At 44.3% G+C, this 21,821-nt stretch overlaps 1 protein-coding gene across 1 annotated transcript in view; it reads left to right on the plus strand.

Moving 5' to 3' along the window:
- Window positions 1–21,821, plus strand: part of DOCK1 (dedicator of cytokinesis 1) — a 468,169-nt gene that overhangs the window by 148,004 nt on the left and 298,344 nt on the right. The window contains exons 26-27 of the mRNA XM_034663641.1: window positions 14,708–14,835; window positions 16,557–16,652. Coding sequence (XP_034519532.1) covers window positions 14,708–14,835; window positions 16,557–16,652 — 224 coding nt within the window. The remainder of the gene's footprint in view (window positions 1–14,707; window positions 14,836–16,556; window positions 16,653–21,821) is intronic.

The following is a 21,821-nucleotide window of genomic DNA, read 5'->3' on the forward strand; positions in this document are numbered from 1 at the left end:
CCTGCTGCTTCTGTATCCTCTCAAGTACATGGAAACGGAGGACGTGTGCAGCTGAGTGTGCTAGGCGATAGCAGGACATGTGTGTTTTGGCAAAGAGGGTTTCTGACCCCAGCTGGTGAGGACATCGCAGCTGCTGTCACTGTCATTGTCCACTCATTGGTGTCCCAGCTGCCATGCTGCTTCTGGATCAGGGCCTTGAGACTCCTGCTCCTTCTGCAGCCACCACCCTGGTGGAAGGAAATGGGAGCTCTTCACAGAGCTGTCCTGCCCACCACTTGTTGCCAGTTGAGTCAGGGCTCTCGGCAGAACCAGGGATATCGTCTGCCTTACAGTTGTCAGAGTGGCGGTGGACTTGGCCTGACTTCTGTATGGGGGAGGCACAGCTACTAATATAGAGGTCTCTCCCAGGTCTAAGAAGGCTTTTCAGGAGCTGGGGTGGACCCGCTGGCCATGGTGGATGTCTGCCACATAGTCTGCCAATAAAGCCAGTGCGCCAGACCCCTGGAGACTCGACTACTCACAGCGCGTGGTTGCCTGTCAGCACCGTCAGACTTGACTCTGAGCGCATGGCCTTCTCCTTTAACTCTGATTTGTTAAAAAAAAAAAAAAAAAGGAATGACTTGTTTGCATCATTTCTCCTGCAAATGATTTTACTTCCTCATTAATTAAGAACTATGTATTTCTGAAGGCCTCTCTGTGATGAGGACTGGTGGTTCACACTAGGACTGAGTGCGTGGGCTTTATGGTCAGACTGCCCGGGTTCAAATCCTGCCTCTACTACCTGCTAACTCAGTGACCTTCGACAAGTTACTCTCCTGGCTTCAGCCTCCTCACCCGCCCTGTTCTTGTTGCCTACTTCCTACATTTGGAAGGTGAATGTATGTATGGTCCTGAGATTTGCATCTCGCATTTAAGGCACAGTCGATCAGTGTTAGCCTTGTCTCTCATTTTTGTGGAAGGTTCAGTAGAAAAATGGTAGATAAGATCTTGCCTTCATCGGGGTGGGTAGGTATCATGTCAAGTATGAGCTAAGTCAGTAGACATGGATCAAGTAAAGTGTTACAGGGAGCTTCCTCGGAGAGCTGGTTTGATCATGCTGCAGAACACCCCAGCCACTCCTCCCCAGGCCTGCTCCTGCCACTCCCAACCAAATGAAATCATCGCATATTTTTTTCTTTTTGGCTTGCTTGTTCTCTGTGGTCTCTCCCTTGCATGGGAGCTCCCTGAGCATGGCCTTCTTTTTCATGTTGTTGCTGCTCAATGACTGGCTCCTAGGACAGTGCCTGGCCTCAGGCATGTCCAGCACTTCTCTCAGGGAGCATCACAGAGAAGGCTGCGTACGTTTGTAGTTCAGTTGATTTAGGGGAGGAGAGGTTGTGTGTGTGCACAGGGAAGCTGGCTGTCTTTTCTTACTCTTGGCTCTGAATGGACTGATCGTGGACGGAGTTCTCTTTGAGGGGGAATAACATAAGGGGAAATAGAAGATGAAGACTCGTGAGTGACTTAAGCTGTGGAGGGTCATCTGTGAGCAGTTTTATAAAACCAAGATCATCTTTTTGCTCCTGATTTAGTTCTTTCTCAGTTTTGTGGAAATGTGAGGTGGGGGGGAGTCAGCTGACCTCTACCTCTGGATTCAAGATAGATTTTGTTAAAATTATGGAAAGTTTAAATAGTAGAGAAAAATGGAGAGAAGAGTGTAACATGCCTGTGGATTCCTCACTGGGCTTCCAAAGGTGGCAAGTCCTGGTTGGTCTTGTTTTTATCTTTGTGCTCCTCCCCCAGATATTTTGAAGCAAATCCCAGTCACCACAGCATGTCATTAGGATGACTTTTCACAAAGACGGTGGTATTCAAAGAGTGAATGACTTTGTTTTGGGAAAGGGAGGATGTGCAGAGGGGCTGGTCCCCAGGCTGGTGTCTCATTCCGCTTTGGATGTTCTTGCTCCTGCTCCTGAACGGAGGTGAAGGGCGTCCGACTCCTTACCATGCTGTGCACGAGAGCCAATGAATGGGCGGTAATGGCTTCCAAGCGTTGTCTCGCGATGTGACTTGACTACTTGAAAGCTGGTTAAATAGATTATGTGCTTCACAAAAAGATGACTCTTGCATATAATCTGTGGTGTGGAGTGAGCAGATTTTCAAAGCAAGATGCAAAGAGACAGAAAGGTCAGAGCTTCATAATTTGTGCATTTGTAGCTTTGTTCCCCTGTGATTATATTGTTGCCCACATATCTGACAAAAGCTGTGAAAATTAAAGCTTAAATCCTATTACAGAAATGAAAAGTTTTAATGTAATTAAATTAAAATAAACACTGGGACACCAAGGTTTAGGATTTATGCCCACAAAAATGTTTTACATTAATGTTATAGCAATTGGGGAAAAAAGGAATCAACCTGAGACAGTATTAACTTTCATATTAGACAAGAGCATTGGACATACTTGCAAGATGCCTTTGAGTTAAGGTGAGAGAGCTTCTGGAACACATGCTCTCACCCACATGGGCTCCTTTCCACCGTGGCTCTGAACTGGAGACCTTTGGGAAAGCTCATTCCAATTAACACTGTATCATTTCTATGGAAAGGAACTGACCTTTCCATACTCCCATATTGAAAATGACCAAACCAACCGACAGATTTTCTTTAGAGCTTACTACGTACTTATCATTGTGTCTTAAATTTTCTTGGTTTTGGAAGGTAGTATAAGATTTGAAGAGTATGGGCGCCTGGGTAGCTCATTCGTTAAGCGTCTGCCTTCGGCTCAGGGCGTGATCCCAGCGTTCTGGGATCGAGCCCCACATCAGGCTCCTCCACTATGAGCCTGCTTCTTCCTCTCCCACTCCCCCTGCTTGTGTTCCCTCTCTCGCTGGCTGTCTCTCTCTCTCTCTGTCAAATAAATAAATAAAAATCTTTAAAAAAATAAGATTTGAAGAGTAAAGATTTGAAGACTTAGTGGCAAGATAATCCCGTTATAATCTTTACGGTAGTTTAATACTCTTGGTGGATTACGTTGTTTTAAGCTCGCTATTCATTGGCACCCCTTTGTTTGTTTTTTATTTTGGGTTTTTTTATTTCTCCCTGATGGTTGGAATCTAGCAGTGAGTAGGAATGGGAAGTGTGCCATTCCCTCATTTTCTGGCCATTCCCGTGGCTCTTTCTTGCAATATAGCAAGCAGGCTCCTTTTAGATGGTGTTCGTCAGCCTCATAAAACTTCATTTGTGTTCCGTTTTGAACAATACAGAGCTTCTTCAAAATGTAGGCCTAGAGAGCTTAAATTATTTTCCTCATTCTTATTTTCAAGGTGAATGATTCTTCCAGTTATCAAGCAGAGTGAAACTCTCCTTTTTAATGGTAGAAACATTAGTTACAGCAGCCCTTGGAAATCTGAGGGCAAAGGCTCAGATACCAGTGGGACTAGTTATTAGGAAATATTGAAGTCAGATTTTCAGACTATTTTTGTTGTGATTAATCCCAGATATAAAACTTATATTTCTTAAAATCATTCTATCAACTTCTGCTTTAAATTGTAGAAAGAATAGCTATATGTTTAATACAGATTTATAATAAAATATACCTTCTTAATGCTTTGATCCATAAACAAATCAAAATAAAATCTCTTGAGCTTCTCCATTGTGGAAAATGGAGAGATATTTCTGTTTATTGAAAGGGTTACAAACCCAGAGCTGCTCTATTGTAGTTTTGTTAACTTGAGGGATGTTGTACAGAAAGAAAAATTGGGTTTGGTGCCTTCATGTGACACAGTCAGGTAATGTGCCACACATATAGCATTCCTGGAGACTTTGATTAGATAGTAGTCGTGCTGATTACTTCTAAGCTTTGAACCCCAAAGGCCGGTTCTTGAAATAATGGTGGAATGTGAAATCATTTTCTCCTCTTCTATTTTTGAAATAATTTTAATCTTTATCCGTGAAGTACTGTACCTTTTTCATACCTCATTCTATATATTGCTCTGTATCATTCATTATATGAGCATTTGAAAAGACTATCTGTTAAAACAGCACAGCCTTTTAGAAAGGGCTTATTGAGTCTAGGAGGGTGAACTCAATTTCAGTTTCTTAATTGTATCTGTTTCCATTCCATTATAATTTGTTGAACACCTACCATGTGCTTAGGACTGTTGGTTAGCAAGTTTGATTCCTCTGAGAGGCTTCAGAGCCATCAGCTTAAAAATGTATAATTGGAAAAGAGTAATTCTCTGAATTTACTGATAAGGGCCCAGGAGTTAAGCAACAAGTCCTAACCTGTAAGCAAAAGCCCAAGCAGGGAGCTGTCCACTACTCTGGTGCTGATTAAGGAGTTGTCTTGTTAGAAATCCATCACTCGCTCTGTTCTTAAACTATTTCACATCCACTATATGAGTAATACATTCTGAATACTGAATTCACTTCAAATGCCATATGGAACAAGGTAAAATACAATTATATGAATAAACAAACACATAAATAAATGTAAATGAACTATGCAAAATAAATAAGCAAAAATGCAGTGTTGTGCTCATGAAGTTTTTGTACCGTTTTCTTCTCCTTTTGTGTGTGTGTGTGTGTGTGTGTGTGTGGACTTTTATCTGTGATCAAATTGGTAGTTCCTCAGGGTGTAGTTGGTCCAGCCTTTATCATAGTCTCTGGGTGGGCTCCTATCCTTGTTGCTTGATGTTGGGAGCAAGAAGAGCAACCTTAGAAGAGGCAGCCTCTGTTGTCCTGTATCTGTTCATGCTCATACAGGGCATCAGGATGGCAAGTTTCTGGGTCTCCCCAGTTCATGATTCCTTCCAACCACATGAGATTAGCTCTGTACCTGCATGATACGTTACCTACAGTAACTTGCCTGGGACATCTGGAGGAGCCCCAGTGCAGTCTGTCTTCTCCCAGGTTCTCCTTGAAGACCCCATTCTTTTTCTGTTGCATAAACCTTTCCCGGAGTGCACAGACCATCCCTCAAGATGGAGTGGACTGGACCATATGGTTTTGACACTGTTTTTAACATGTACATTTCATTGTCACGTCAAGCAGGAGGTTGTGGGCTTTTGGTCGTTGTTGTAGTTTATGGTTTTTCTTGTTTTGTTTTTTTTGTTTTTTTTGTTTTTTTTTACTCTTAGCTGGTCAACTCAGTCTTGGAAGCCAATTTATTTACAAAGAATCTACCACCATGAGAAGACATTTATGAAAATCTTAATCAGTACAAAGCTCAGAAGCTCCATTTAGGTGCAACAAATGTGGCTACGATGCTAAGCAACTCTTGTCTTTTCCATAAAGTGAATGAGATGTAAGCTTGACAGAGCGTAGTGATCATTGAAGCAGCAATCCTCAGATTTCAGTATGGCCCTGTATATTTTTAAATAAGCAAGGCTAGAATGAGCTATAGAGTTCTTAGGAATCTATTGAGTGACAGATGGCAGTTATATCCAGTGATCTGAAGAAACATGCATAGTAACAAAACACTGAGTGTGTACTGAAGTACATTGACCAAGACCTTTGTTCTTGGCTACCTTCATTCTCCTGGTTAAAAAAATGCACACCACACTCCAGTCCTGTATATTGTTTCTTTGTTTTCTCATCCTCCACATGGTAAGATTCTGCCCAAGGACTGGCAGACCTGTAGAATTCCTTCTGAGCTTACCAAGCCACCTCCTTAATGCACTTCCATCCACCTAGAGACTAGACTCCTGGCCTGACTGGCACTTCCCACACAGTCTTCTGTTACTTGACTCTTTCTACTTTTTTCATCTACTTGTAAATGGGACTCATTTGTGATTTTTCTCCATTGGTTGTTCGTTCATTTCTTTCTTCTGAAAAATTAGTTATTACTACAATTAGTTATTACTACAATACTAATGAATGTTTAACTCCTGTTATTAAACTTCTCAAAACCAAGAGATACAAAATATCTGCTGCCCCATTCCTTCTTCCAAAAAGATGACATATATTGTAGTAGGTCCAGTGGCTTCATCCAGAAGATGTCTTTGATAAGCTACTTTTCCCATTGATATATAGTCTATATGCTACATAGTCTATATGCTACCATGTTCTCCTTCCAATTTCCAAGATTCTTTTAATTTATTTCTTTTAAAAAGATTTTATTTATTTATTTGTGTGAGAGAGACAACATGGGCAAGAGGGGCAGAGGGAGAGGTAGAGAGAGAATCTCAAGCAGACTCCATAAGCACGGAGCCCAGCATGGGGCTCGATCTCACAACTCTGAGATCATGACCTGAGGAGAAACCAAGAGTTGGACGCTGAAACGACTGTGCCACCCAGGCGCCCCATGGATTCTTTTAATTTTAATGTCATCCTCTCAATTAAAATTCCATGACATCGGGTACCTCAAAGCTGACATGCAGATTATCTTATTTCTGGTAATTTCAGCACTCAGCCAAGTGGCACTGAGGAGCTTCTAACCAAAATATTTATGAAGGTGTTTTCAGATGATAGGGATAGAAACATGGTGCAAGGCATTTGTATTTACTTCATTTCACAGAAAAAGAGGAAAAATGGAAAAGGAAATTGAAAAGGAAATCCAAAAAGGAAAGATGGCATACCTAGGGTTGCTCAGTTTGAATTGAATCTCCTGGTACTAGCAATGATTATGACTTGTTATGTTAAAATGATATTTGGAAAAATGTAATCTTCATTTGACTTTTAAAGATGCCTGTACCACATGTGGTTACATGCATGTGTCATTTATTCTAAGGTACTGCGGCTTTGGGATCAGGCACCTAGTTCTGGCTCGGCTGCTTAGTGGCTCAGTCCCCGCACATCCCTTCTCTCTGGCGCCTGGTACCCCCATCTGTTAATCTGGACATAAGTAGATGGCTCCTGTGATCCCTTCCATTGCTGACTCCAACCCCATTTCCTGTATTTCTGTTGTTTGAAGACTTGAGGGAGAAAATCATTTGAACAAATTGAATCATGTGGGTACAGAGTTCTCAGATATTTGAAAAATAAGATGAGTGTCTATAACAAATGAGTAACAAGCATCCCCCATTTATATAGCTCCTACTGTTTAATTCTCATTAAAAGTGTTAATCTGGATCTCAATTCTATGTAACAGACTCAAGGTTATTAAATGCACTTTATGGATCATTTGTTTAATGTGACCAAACTAAAAATTAAGCAGCACATTACTCAGTGTTCATAAAATGAATGTTTTAAATGGACAAATTCCCGTATTTGCATCTTGCTTTAATGTAGAGCCGTAATGGGGTTATAGACGGATATTCTGCTTGGACATTTATAAGCTGATGATGCCTGTTGAATACCTTTTATAAAGATTAATATTTTTTACTTTGTGCCCATTACCAGAGCATTAATCATCATGGCTTGAGCCCGCACTGCTGAGGATGAACAGATGTCGAATTATTGCTGTCTGTAATCATAGTGGATCACACTGGGAGAGGGGGTTGTGGAAGGGAGGCTGGGACCTCTGATCCCCACAGCTGACTTGTGTGGATTTTGGGTCCACTGGGCTGCCCGCATTTCCCTCATCCGGCGGGGAAAATCAGGAGAACTGCTAGCTAGCTCTGGCCTCCTTGTGGGTTCTATGTCTGCCTCGACTCAGACTATCGGGCAGTCCCAAGCCCTGCGGTCACATCCATGTGAAGAGACATCTGATAGGAGGGATCTGCGGTGGCCTTCATTCTCCTTCCAGTGATGAACACCAGTTCATTAAAATGAGAAATCACATAGGAGGTCTTTAACATCTGCTTCCTAGCGTACTCCGAGACCAGGCTGTCCAACACAAATACAATGAAAGCCACATATGCAATTTATAATTTTCTAGAGGCTACAGTTAGGGAAAAAAAAAAGTACAAAGCAATTCCTGAAATTAATTTTAACGATTTATCTAAAATCTCATCTCAACATGAGTTCAATCTAAATATTACTAATGACCTGGTTTCCATTTATTTTTTTCCACACTGAGTCTTGAAATCCAGTGTGTTTTTGACACCAATAGCACATCTCAATTTGGATGCTACATTTTCATCACAGATACTTAATCTGTGTTTTGAACATTTCATAAAATTTACTACTGAAAAGTAAATTCCCATACTCAAGTTGTTCCAGTCTTCCTTACTAATGTTTCCAATAAGCAAGTATCATTTTTTACATTTACGTTTTAATTACTTAAAAATTAACTAAATTTGAATTCCATTCCTCCGTGGCATCAGCTGTATTTCAAGGGCTCACTGGCTGCCCTCTTGGATAGTGCAGCTCTCAGGCGTTCGTCTTTGTGTACTTTTTGTTGAAAAGGCTGACATTGTATAATGATATTGTTTCTATTATTGTTATTGGGAGCTCCCATTATTGAATGCTCCCATTGGTAATATGCATACACTATATCATCTTGATTCTCACAGGGAACTTCAGAAGTAAACACAGCCCCATTTTGGAGGTAAAAAATTAAGGCTTAGGGGGCGCCTGGGTGGCACAGCGGTTAAGCGTCTGCCTTCGGCTCAGGGCGTAGTCCCGGCATTATGGGATCGAGCCCCACATCAGGCTCCTCTGCTATGAGCCTGCTTCTTCCTCTCCCACTCCCCCTGCTTGTGTTCCCTCTTTCGCTGGCTGTCTCTATCTCTGTCGAATAAATAAAAATAAAAAATCTTTAAACAATTAAAAAAAAATTAAGGCTTAGAAAGTAGAGGTAACTTGCAAGATCCAAAGCAAAGAGTAAGCGGGGTGGATTTTATCATTTCCTCATGTGTCTGGGTAAACTGAACCTTCACTGAGAGTAAAGGCTTTCCCCAAATTGAAGAGTGACCCAGGTTCCTAGCCTTCCAGTCAAATATTTATTGTAGCTGTTTTCCAAATGGTTATGTGTGGGTAGTTTATTTAAAATGTATTTTCTGTTAAAATGCAAAGTTTTGTTTGTTTGTTTTGGGGTGCTATTGTCAGTTTCCCAGGCCATCTGCCTTGAACCTAATTGGACTGTTGGCATCAGTCATGGTAGAGAAATGGCACTCTGTTCATAGGGAAGGGTACTCCTTCCTTGACACCAAGTTGGGACATTCAAAATATGACAGGAGATTCTTCTTTCTTGGCTGTCAGACACTGCGTCTGATGCTTTAAAATTCTTCATTGCAGGCACAAATGTGTGTTTGCTGTGTGTGATGTAATGTGTGAGTGTGCGTGTTGTGTCGTGTGTATGTGTGGTATGTGTGTGTAGTGAGTGGTGTGAGTGTGGTGTGATTGTGGCATATTTATGGTGTGCATATGTGTTTGTGGTATGAGTGCTGTGAGTGTAGTGAGTGTGTGCATGTGTATGTGTGTTTGTGATATGAATGTATGTGTGTAGTGAGTGCATGTGGTGTACCTTCTTCTGTGCTCTACATTTTTTGTCAGGACTCATTCGTAAAATCTGAGAGACTTGTGAGTCACTTAGAATTTGTGCCCACCACCTCGTGAAGAAGCTGGAAGTCACATGTGGACTATGAGACCCCCTTTGAGAGATGAGGTTGGGGACTGTGTCCTTTGGGCCCGGGGTGGGGGGGGCAGCTGAGGAGCTGGGACAGCACGGGGAGGCACACTGGCTTCTCTCCGCACACCTGTCACTTGATCCTGTACACCACCCACACCAGCTCTCACACATGCATCCGCACGCACACGTGTGTGCCTGCACACGCGCCGTCCTGTGAAACTGGGTCACCCGAAATGGGGGATCTTGTTATGATGCCGTTTTCTCTCTGATGTTTTCCGAGGATAGGAGGGGGTGGGCTCTGACCGCAGGTCCCTCTTTCCCACCAAACAGGAGTCAAGCGCTGTGGTTTACAGACCAAGAACAAGGGACACGTGTGACAGCTGTCCTATTAGGAGGAGCACACATGCACACAATCAGGTCTTAGTGTATGTGTGGGGGCTACCCCCCTTGGGTGAGAACAAGCCCTCTGCTCTCATGGAGATCGCATCCCTGCAAGGATTGTAGAACCAGTGGTCATTTACGGTGGTCTGCACACCAGATGTCCTGGGCCCTCCTGCACCCCGGTCTGCCTGTGGGCCATGCTGGGGCCTACAGATCATCAGTTACCAACAAGGTGTGTTGATCGGTCAGCCTCCAGCTTTGGTCCCCTTGGCCTCTCCAGGTCTCTGGGGCATTGCCTTTCTTCCTGGGGGGCTGGCACGTGTTTCTCAGGAGTGCTGCTACCCTGTGACCCTCTGTCCTTGGTCACCTTCATGAGATGCCTGGGGAGATCAGTGTGGTCTTTGAGGAAAGCCTGGGTACGTTGTCTGACCATCTCCAGAGCTCCGTTCTGGGGTTGGGAGGTGGTGGTCTTTGACACTGGGGTGTCAGCCTGCTTTCATAAAGTCCTTCTGCGAGCATTGGCTCCCCTCATCCTTCCAATGAAGGGTGATGCTCCCCATTCCCCACTTGACCGTGACCAGCCTGGGTGGGGAGGGTGAGGAAGGACAGATGAGCTACAGTTCTCCTGTGGCTACTGGAAACATCCAGCTTGTGGTTATGGGTCCACCAGGAGGATGATTTTTATATTCTCAGGGGGCCAAGAGAATGAAATGCCTTTCCATGTGACAAAATGGCAGTGAAGTTTCCAAAAAGTTTTGTCATTTCTCATCAAGAGAAGCTGGATTACAAACAGGTGCAGCTATCACGCAGACCCCTGGTTTGGGGAAAAGGTGGGTGCTCCTGCCGGGTAACAGAAGATGGCTAACAGCATCTCCTGCTGAAGATGAACAGGGCAGCCGTCACTTCTTCACCCTGGAGTAATTCTGACAAATGACACTAACATACTCAATTACCTCTGAGAATGGGGAAGTCAACAGCTGCCTGTCCAGCATGACAGATAGATGGGGTGATAAGAGATGGATTTCGGCCAGGGCCTCTGGGTCCTGGTGCCTAGAGGGACATTTCTGCCATCTCTGAGTCTGAACTGTGTTCCTCTGATTTTCTGAGACTGTTCACAGACACACTCCTCCCCCAGCCTGGACTGGCCTTCTACTTCTGTTGGGTTCCTCCTACGCTTGTTTTGCCCAGCTGATAGTCATTTGTTTTCCTTTATCGTGTTGTCAGCGTTCAGGGCTTTCTAGCTCCAAGTTCTTCCTTTGAGATGTCTTGGAAATCTGACTCACCTCCCTGATGGTGGCAGCAGTAAGGATGAACCAGTGGACAGGGGTGGTCAAGGGCTTGGCCCCCTGGTGAGGTGGTCACGCTGGGTGATGTGTTCAGGCAGAAGGGAATGAAGACCGTCATCCTGGAGATGTCCTGCCAGGGACCGTGAGGATGGACGCAAGCAGGGTTGGACCCAGACAGGTTTGCCAGGAGACCTTCCAGCCTATTGGGTTCGAGGAGGTTGGTGTGTAGTCTTTACAATGAATGTGGTCTTGTGGTTCAGGTCAGCATGTCAAGAGCTGGTGAGGACAGATGTCATTTGTGAGCGTTGAGATTCTGTAGGAAAGACACTGGGCTTGGGGTGCTTATGGGATTCCTGTGTTCGGTGGGTCAGCATTTGGAACTGATGCACTTTCGGGCTGGCTTCACTGCCACGGGTAATTTTCTTGTGGCATTTCTCTTGGACTGGCTTGGAACTCTGGCAGCTCTCTGACACCTGTGCATGGTGGTACCCTGACTGCAGGCCTTAGTTCTTTGGAGCACTTCCCTTTTGAGTTTATAGGGCTGGGTATTTGGGGAGAGGCTGTCCATGGGAGTCTGACTTCATCCATTGGCATCACAGGGAGGGTTGGCTGAGAAGGTAAGGGAATCCTGTGAGGGCCCCTGACATCCATGAACACAGACATGGAGGGTCCTTCATGGTCCCCACAGGATAGCGCCTCTCCATGTGCTGTGTGTCTCGCTCCCTGGCCTCTGGTGATTCCTGACATTACAGCCAGTAAGGTGAGCCTGAGCTCTGTCCAGAAGCTACATAGCGTGTCAGCACCTCACATGTTAAGTATCGACTACTCTAATTGTCAACAAGTGAAATCATATAAGCACTGGACAAAACTCTCTCTGGAAAAATGGAGCTGCTATTGTCCTTTTCAGGAGATGAATCAAAGTGGGAAATTGAAAAAGCCTTATTATCATGAGCATCTCATATGCGATTCCCTGGAAGTAGGTGGAACAGAAGGTTTGTGCTATTTCTTGGTCCTCGTGTCTCCCAACTGCACCCTTGGGTCTTCACTACCATGTAGTCCTTGGGGAAATCTTCTCACTAAGTGGGTCTCAGCATACTTGCAAGAACCATTTCAATGTTGCATGCTCCATTTTTTCTTATTAAAAAAATTCAAGAAACATTAGTGCAAAACATGCTTTTATGTGTCATTAACGTAAGCCCCAAAATATAAAATCCTAAAAACAAGCTAAGTATATCTAATGTTTCAGAGCTCTGCCATCTTCTCTCTCGTGCTCTGCATTTTAAAGGGAACAGCAGTGCCTGGGCTGATTTCACAAGCAGAACTAGGGTGGTAAGAACAGATAGCTCATGTTGGAGGGAGGGTGATACTGGAGTTAAATGGGATTTCCCAACTGGAAGAGACAATTAGTAATTACATTTTGTCTTTAATCTCCTTTGTGTTTGTTTCCTTATTGTTCTTTAATTTTCTGAATATCCTCTTCTCTGCTCTTATCTAAAAAGCAAACGACAACCTGAACATTCTTTGGTCCTTATGTCCAAGTGTCCCTTCATCACACAGCTGTGTTCCCGGGAGCTGTATCTGTGTCCCTTATACCCATTTTTCATCCCCGCTCGGCCACTCCTGGAAGCTGCCTCAGGAGGTCTGTGTGCCTCTTACTGCCACATCCCAAACCTTTTCTGTTCCATCTGTTCTTGTGGCCATATTTGGCCACATTGACTACTCTGTTTTCTGTCTTTGGGGGATGTCACTTGTCTCTGTCCCCACATCCCTGCTCTCTCCACCTTTGTGTCCTGCACCTCTCTTGTTCTTGTACCTACATCCTGATGCTGGTCAGGGTATTCTGCTCATTCTTCATGTTCCCTTTGATAGTCTTCTTGGCTCTCATTACTGCTCAGAGGCTGATGATTCTTTAATCTGCATTTCTAAGCCAGAAATAACATCTAGAACTCTTTCTCCATTTGCCTAGTAGAGAGAGCCACTTGGGTGTCCAATAGGCAAATAAAACTCAACTTGTCCAAACTGAACCCTGGTCCTTTTCTCTTTCTTTTTAAAATAGACTTGTTTGCCCACTTTCTTCTCCTTGGGTGGCATCACATGGCTCCTTGGATGACACACTCATTCCCAGGATGCTGATCATTGGGTTGGACTCTCCTTTATCTGCCACCGTCCATCACTAAGCACTGTGTCCTGCCAGCCTTCAGTTTTCTCTTGTTCAAGGCCTCTTTCAAACTCACCACTGCACAGGACGTCAGGGCTTTCCTTTATCTTGCCTGGACAATCGCAGGAGCTAACTGAGGTTTCTCCCCTCCTGTCTCCACTGCCTTCCCCATGCACTATCCCACAGGGTCTCTAGCCTTTAAAGCTGCTCACATCTCTCCCCCTTTAGCTCCCCCATCAACATGTTCCATTTCTCAGCTTCCTTCCACCTTGGCCGTCATGTTCATACTGGTTTCCAGCTGCCTGTCTGGCCTTTTATCCTGCCCCTCTTCTCCCCCCCCTCAACTGTGCATGTGCCGCTTGAATGTGTCCTATGTGCCTGCCTGCCTGCCTTTGTGTACAGGTTTCCCATTCTTTGATTGCCTGCCCCATGCGAGAAATTACTATTCCTCTTGCCAGCAGTGAAGGTACTGCCCCCCTGACGGAGGCCTCCCTGACTCTCATCTCCAAACTCAGTGCTTGTTCCTCTCGGCTCCCTCCTTCACATGCCTGTGCCTTAGCGCGGGGGTCTGGGAGGCCAGAGAGAGGCTGTGGCTCCTCCCCTGTATCTGTATTATGTCCTAATAGCAGGTACCTAGTCCTAAGCACCTAACGAGGCCCAGGCCTTCACACTTAACCTTGTTAGGAGTACACTGTACCCCAAGCCTGTGAGTAGCTAGTGCCACGTCTCTTAGAGATGAGCAATCCGAGACTCAGAGAGCTAATGGGAACTGCTCAAAATACCTGTTAGGAAGGGAGGAGAATGTTACCTCCGAAAACCTCTCTCCAGAACCTTAGAGTCTGAGCTCTCAGCAAACTGTCCCTGCAGGTGTGAGCCTAGCAGAAAGTTGTCCCAGAGTGAGCAAAGATCAAGCAGGGAATTTAGTTGGTTATGACCCGGCTGAGCTCAGAAACCTTTATTTACGAGGCATATGGGAGTAGAAGGAAACCATGCTTTGGTCCTCCTCAGAGAAAATAAGAGTAGCTGCAATTCAGGTAATTTTTGTTGTAACTAGTTTTTCTTTCAAAGTTGTAAATCAATACATTTATAGTTTGGTGCAGAAAATTAGGCAAAACCCCAACAGGTGTGTTTGTGTTTGTATCTATGTGCACACTAGGGGATGTATGTGTCAATGTGTTTATATATGTTTGTGGATTATTTTTGTATATTTACAAAGAGATACACACATAGATGTGCGCACATGTGCTTGTGTGCAAAGTATTTACAAAGCAGGATAAGTGATTTCCTCCCATACAGCCATCTGACCCCCTCCAGATGTCAGTTTCACATTTGGAAGAAAGTAAATGTAACATGCTTGAATACAATGTAACGTGCTAGGAAAACAAGCTTCTAGCAAATAGAGTTGTATCTTGGTGGTTCTCCTGCTGACTGGCAGCCCCATGTCCCCTGCAGACTGCAGAGAGATCCTGCTTCCCATGATGACGGATCAGCTCAAGTACCATCTGGAGAGACAGGAAGACCTGGAGGCCTGTTGCCAGCTGCTTAGCCACATCCTGGAGGTTCTGTACCGGAAGGACGTGGTGAGTAATGGCCTCGCTTTCTCAGGCTGCCTTCAAGGTCCCGGCAGGAGGGGTCCCCATATAGTCCCCACGAGTCCCCGCCTCACTGCACAAAGGCGCACTGGATTCGTTTAAAAAGAAATGACCTTAATTTTAAGGGTTAGCCTCTCTCTCTCTGTTGGGGGATACCCTTCAATGACTTTTATTTATGTATAAAGTGTGATACTAATATTAAAATGTGTATTCTTCCAAGTTAAAAAATCTTTAAGTTTTTCCCCTGACTTCCTCAGGTGAATGCCTCCCCAAGACAGATTTTGATCCTTAAGATCAGAAAATGGCTTTGATATTAAAAATTAGAAATAAATGGAGGCTAATTATCTATATTCTTTTTGTCAATTCTTAATTTAATCCATGCACAGTTTTTTTTTTTCCTAAGTATTGGTGCTTCTGAGAGTTTTGAGAATGGATTTCTGCCTCTTTTCCCATATTCCTCTCCCCACATGTAATTTCCTTTCGTACTTTTTTAGCTGGGTTTTTTTTTCTTCTTTATAAATGGTATTTCCTTTTCTGTTTGAGTAGATTCTATGCTTAGTCCACTGACCTTTTTCCTCAATCAGAAGTTGTTGCAAGTGCATATGGAAAATCTGACCCTTTGGCTTCCGATCCCCAACATAAACCCCCCTCCCCCCCACACACACATTTGTGCACCCGTGCACACACCCATGAACTCAAATTCTCCGGGTGTGTCTGGAAAGGCATGCAGCTCCTTGTCCATCCATCTGCGCCTCTAGCAGGAGACAGATGGGCCAGGTTTTAAAGGTCAGCAGGGTTTAATCTTTGCTCTCCCCCACATGACCTCTGGACACCTTCGCAGTCAACGCATGCACGTACCTGTCCTGCCCACTTCCTTTTCGCATGGCTTTTGCTCTCAGAGCCTGGTTAGTGTCACTGAAGAAAGAGATCAGATGAAATCACTTCGTAGCAAGGGTGACTACATCAGCTCTTCCAGGGGAGCTGCCTTTGAAAGGTTTTAGAAGCCTTAATCCAGCAGCCAGCCTCCAGTGGCCCCATTCTGGGGCCTTCCCTTTTCTTAAAGGGGAGAAGGTTGGAAGTGAAGAAGCTGTGTGGCCCAACCACGTAGTGGAGTTGGTGCCTGTCCTGGCCTTGTATGTGAGCTCCTAGAGGACATACCTAAACAGGGTCCAAGTTCATGGAGAAGAATCAAGAATCCCATCACACACAAACTAACAGAGCAAATTTTTACTAAGGGATAAAAATCTATGGCACTATGAATTTTAGATAGTGTGCATAAATAAATAAATAAATAAATAAATACGCTTGTTCCGCAGGTTATGCAGACTTGACATGCAGAGCAATCTGTGGTTTGCTATCAGCCTGCTTCCCATTTACAGATGGACAAGTGTCTCTAGAACACTGATTGGTGGGCTAATGAGGGATCATAAACATTACATTATTTACACAGATTTGTTTTATTTTTAAGTTTTGCTTAAATTAAATTACTATGATTATATAACAAATTACCATTAATGGTCTATAATTAATAAGATGCCTTGTGTTTTCTTTGTGAAGGCTTTTGCCTTTGACAAGGGCCATTCTTCATCTCGTTAAGGGTTATAATTGATTTACTTTTTACAGGGTAAGTGGATTCAGTGACAGCTGCCAGGACTTGCATGCTGATGATTGTCTTAGGTGTTGGTTTTCACTGGTGTGTCTTCCTTCAGGGTCCAACTCAGAGGCATGTCCAGATAATCATGGAGAAACTTCTTCGGACAGTGAACCGAACCGTCATTTCCATGGGGCGGGATTCCGAACTCATTGTAAGTGCTCAGTGACGTGTGCTTGGGTGTGTAATGGTGGCCAACACCATCTTTCTCAGGCATGTCACTTACTCTTATGCCCGAAAATCCACCTGGTCCTTTTCCAGCTGCCTTTTGACAGTAAGCTTGTTTTACTGCGTTGTAGCAAGCAGTTGACATGCATTTAGTCACAGTCTGGTCTATAAAATAGGCTGATTTTCCATGATTCTAGAAGCAAGTGTCAAAGTTGAAGGGTCAGCAAACCAACATTTTGGAGACAAACATTTGATTCTAGTTTACTTGTAATTTACTTCTAGCAAAGGATATGTATTTTCTTCTAAGTCTTTATTCTTCTGGTGGTTTCTTTCTATGTATTTACATTTAAGATGCCATTAATAAAATTTTATGAAGGACCTTAAAAAGTAATTGAGGTGCTCCAACCCAGGTATTTTATTGTCTACTCTGATATATTGTAGACGTTTCTCTTGTACAGATGACTGAGGCGTGCAGTGGCATCTGTGATTTTTCTCAGGAAAGTTTTAATAATAATTTCGATAGTTTTTCAAGTTTTGTATAATGGGAGTTTTTTCCCCCAGAGTTTACCATTCTCCTTCCAACCATTATCCTTAAGTTTGACTTCTTGGGCAAAAAATGCACACATAGGTCTCTTTTACTTCCCCCCATTTCTAGTACATGTTACCCTTTTACTAAGTTTGGTTGATGGTATTTAAAAAAAAATTTTTTTTTTCAAATCCAGGAATAAAACATCCAGTTAAAGAATTTTCATTGGCAACCAGACTAGATACCTCGGTCTTACCTGTGTGACCATAATTCTTTCTGCTCATCCTGGGAGGGGACAAGTAAGGTGACATGCATGTCTGTTGAGGCAACAAGGCAAGAACATAGTAGCATTGGATCTGTTTGGTTTCTGTGGCTGGCGTCAGGAAAGCATGCGGTTTTGGGTGAAATCACACAGATGTGAGGCACAGAAGTGGGACAGTTGCTGCCTTAGTATGTTTCCATCCAGTAAGACAGCATACTTCATGCTTCAGAGTTTCAGAATATGTTATGTTCAGATTTTCCTTTTTAAGGTATGTCTCATTTAGGTTTGGACGATCACATGTATAAATTAGGAAATAAAATATTTCCGTGTAAGTTGGTTTTATTTGCAGTGGACTTTTCCATTATTCTGCGGTAGTGGATTTGTCTACCTTATCATGTTCTTTTGTGTAATCTTAACACCTTTGTATAGGTGGTGGAGATGGGGCCCATGGAGTAAGACGTGAGGTGACTCCAGGATCACCCCCAGGAGCTGGTGCTGGGTTGTGCCATGGCTGTCCTTGGAATACTGTCCTGTTGTGGACCTCTGAGGGGCCCAGAGGTGGGATGGATGATGTGTGGCTTGATTTGAACCAAGTTTGCTGCCATTCTCCTAAGATGACCCCTGTTAGAATTGGCTGGAGTACAGAGGTGGCGGTGACATGATGACACCGTGGGGTTGCAGGGAGTAGGTGATGGGCAGATGGGGGTGGTGGCCAGGGTCGGGACCAGTGAACTGAGGAGATAGTTCTAGGGTTAGGGGCCTGACCCGAGCAGGGCGTTCACTTGCGCCATCCCCTGCCGGCAAGGAGGTTAAACTGGGATGAGCAAGGCAAGAAGGAACTCAGACAAGTTTGGACGAGGCTTGGAATGTGGCGATTGTAAGGTGCTTTCAATCAACGGATCTAGCAAAGCTCAAGCAATTCAGGTGGAGTACGATGTCTTCTCTCGGACCATGTGGTCCCAGAGTCCTTTGGGAAAGTTTTCATCTTGGGCATGATGCCCATAGTCGTGACCACTCGTGATAGCAGCACGTTACTGATACTTAATTTCTGTGCTGGCCACTGTGTAATGAGTGGGAAGATTCTCATTTAATTCTCAACTTTACTGTGCTTATGTGACTGCAGAAAATGTCCTGCAGAGACAGAAGAAAGAGTTGTAGATCTCACAGCTGGCATGGAAGCTGTGGTTTGGTGCCCGGGGTTGGTGCTGGAGCTGGTTCTCCTAGTCTTTTCTGTAAGATTGGTACTCGTGAGGCTCACCTCAGTGGTGTCCGGGAAGTAGCGAAGGGGACTGTGATTTGCTCCTGGGTCTTCATCCTACGTAGGGAGGCAGCTGTCCAGCGAAGTAAGTAAGCACCTTTCCATTCAGTCATTTCCATGGGCCACATGCTAGGATCTCCTGGAGGTAGAAGGGGGGGTTGGGTGCCCCTTTCCCGAAGGGCTCAGAGGACCCCTCCAGAGTTCCTGAGGAGGAGCCCATGCATATTCGAAGAAGGGGGGATGACAGTGAGGACCCTCACTCAGTCTTACCCTGCTGGGGTCCTGTTCCTATTGGGCAGTCAGGAGGGGTTCAGGGCCCTGTTTGGGAACCGGGGTGCGGAGCAAACCACCCATGTCCAGGCCCATTCCCCACCGTCCTGACTTTCTTCCATAGAAGTCTCTAGAAGCAGGGAAGGGATTTAGGCCCTAAGCAGATGCCTCCCAATTCCAACATCTTCACTCTCTTTAAAAGGAGTCCAGAGATTCCTGTAAAACCAACAAGGCCCTCATGGAAAGAATCTCGAAAGAAAAAAATAGATTCCGAATAAGCTGTAATTACTCAATGGGCAGCAACAGCATCGAGATGTTTTCATGAAGGACGATGACCTTTTAAAGTGAGTTCTTTAGAAGAACCTTGAAGTCATCAAGGAACCCTGAGCCCTTGTGATGCCCACAGAGTGGGAAGACGGTAACGCTGTCCTGCTCTGTGTGCCTGACCTTGCTTTTCCGATTTGCTCAGATGCAGATTTATGCATTAGCTTCTTAATGTCACTGCTGTTGCTCTGTGAATTTAGATTAGAGGAAGATCTGGAGAGAAAAATAGCCCTGGCAGGGTGGACAAAAACCTCAATCGGGGACCTTCTAGAGTAGAAGGGCAGAGGATGGGTTCCAGATGTGTCCTCGGTAAGCTGTAATATTCCAGTGTAACACGGGGATTCCAGTCCCTATGTGTTTGTACTCGTTTTTGCATAAACGGAATGGAAATGGTGTAACTATGAATCAGCTTAAGGATTCTAAGTAATCACTGGAAATGGATTTAAAAATTAAAGTGATTAAAAAAGTGTTGAATAGTTATGCTTCGTGTAACGATTTATTCCTAGATGCTGTCAACAATAATACCTGGAATGTGGCCTCCGTTTCCATCGGAATGTTACTCGTTGGGAATGCTATTGTGGGCTGACAGTTTTCCTATCTATTCATGTATGGAATTGAGAAATGAGGGACTTCCCCTGTCACTGGAGAATCTGTGACGTAGAGTGTGAGCCTTTAAAAAAAAAAGAAAAAAAATATATAATTTATTTGAGAGAGAGAGAGCACGCACAAGGTGGGGGCAGAAGGAGAAGCAGACTCCCCACTGAGCAGGGAGCCCGACGCAGAACTCCATCCCGGGACCCCAGAATCATGACCTGAGCCGAAGGCAGCTGCTTAACTGACTGGGCCACCCAGGCGTCCCGAGCCTTTTCTATCTGTGTCTGTGGTGTTTCCTAAATACTGTTCAGTTGATTGTGTATTGTTTGTTTAGTTTATTTTATACCTTTCAGCATTCCATATGAAATGAGCTGTTGGAATGCATCTCATGCATAGGATAAAAATGTGCCATAATCCTAAGTATCCTACTTTTTAACAAATAAAATTGCATCTGGCAAGTACAGAAGTGTAGATCTTGTAGGTGCCTGAAACAGGCCCTAACCCAGAAGCCTTGCAGTGACCTTGCCACAGAATTGAGATGCCATTCTGTCTTTATCCCACTGGGGTTTGATTCTGTGCAATGATTGAGAGATATGCTTAGTTTAATACTGTCCGATTTCAGATTTTTTATTTCTCTTCCTTTCTGGAAGTTTCTGGGGCCCTCAGTGTTGGGCAGTGCTCCTCGTCATGGTATATGGTTCTGAGCCTTGCTGGGTTAGGTGCTTTTGTTTGTGGACAGATGGCATGACCAGCCTTCTGCTGGGTGACCTGGTACCCCTTCCACCCCTCCCCCCGTGCGCGTGTGTCTGTGCTGGGATAAAGCAGTTGTACGCACAGCTGGCTTGAGAGAAGACCAAATGAGTCATCCACAGGGCTGTGTCTCCTCCTGTGATATTAGGTTCTGCTGCTCCTTCCCAGTGATCAGATTTATATTCTGTTAATGGGTCCTTTAAAAATGTAATCGAGTGAGAAGGACTTTTAAAGATTTTTCTGTGGCCTGGATACCCACCAGAAGACTGGCAATTCCTAATTCACTAAAGTGAAAATGTGGGCCTTTTCTAAGGCCTTGCAAAATTCTCCAGGAGGGCTTAGGAAATGGGGCAAATGGTGCCTCTGGTGAGCGGCACACCTCCTGATTCACTCCACTCCCGTGATGGAACGTATTTTCTGTCTCCGCTGTGAGCAGGGGGGGGGGGGGGGGGGGGGCGACACTGATGGGCCCAGGGTGTGTTTCATTGTGAGATCGGTGTCACTGGTGGGGGAGATGCTGTTAGTGGGAACCGGTGCTTTGAGCCTCAGTAATTTATAAGGATCTGACATGTTTCTTCACTTGGAAAAGAGTGTCTTAGAACTGGCCTCCCAGTGGAGAGAGAGCACTTTTACCAGGACTCCTGATCCAGTATTTTCACAAAGATGGTTTCGTCCCCGTGCATGAACATTCTATTTTGCGATGTTTGTTCTTTCAAAGAAGTTGAGGTATGAATGTGCTTTTTAAAAAAATCTGTTCTTAATCTTCATTTGCAAACGAAAGTAATATGTTATAAAAGTTCCAAACTGATGGTGTTTCCCTCTTCTATATGAGTGTCATAGAAAGTGTCTCTGATGGTATGTTTGCCAATAAATCTACCTTGAAGACTTGCGGCTTTTAGAAAACCATAGCCTGACATGTGTGCACGTGGGAGCTGTGATGGCTTTATATATATATATACACACTCATTTTTATTAGGTATTGGTACACCAGTTCTTCCTGGCCTTTCTCACATTTCTAGTGTATTCTCAAGGTTGGTCCCTGACTGTGGATTTACCGCAGAGGAAAGAAACACCATGTCACTGCCTGGGTAAAATATTCCACACAGTTCTTGCATATTCATACTAAACCACAAAGGTATCTTCAGTTAATTATCAAGCGACTTAAAAGGCA

The sequence above is a fragment of the Ailuropoda melanoleuca genome, chromosome 6 (genome assembly GCF_002007445.2).
Source record: "Ailuropoda melanoleuca isolate Jingjing chromosome 6, ASM200744v2, whole genome shotgun sequence".
Classification (NCBI taxonomy): domain Eukaryota; kingdom Metazoa; phylum Chordata; class Mammalia; order Carnivora; family Ursidae; genus Ailuropoda; species Ailuropoda melanoleuca.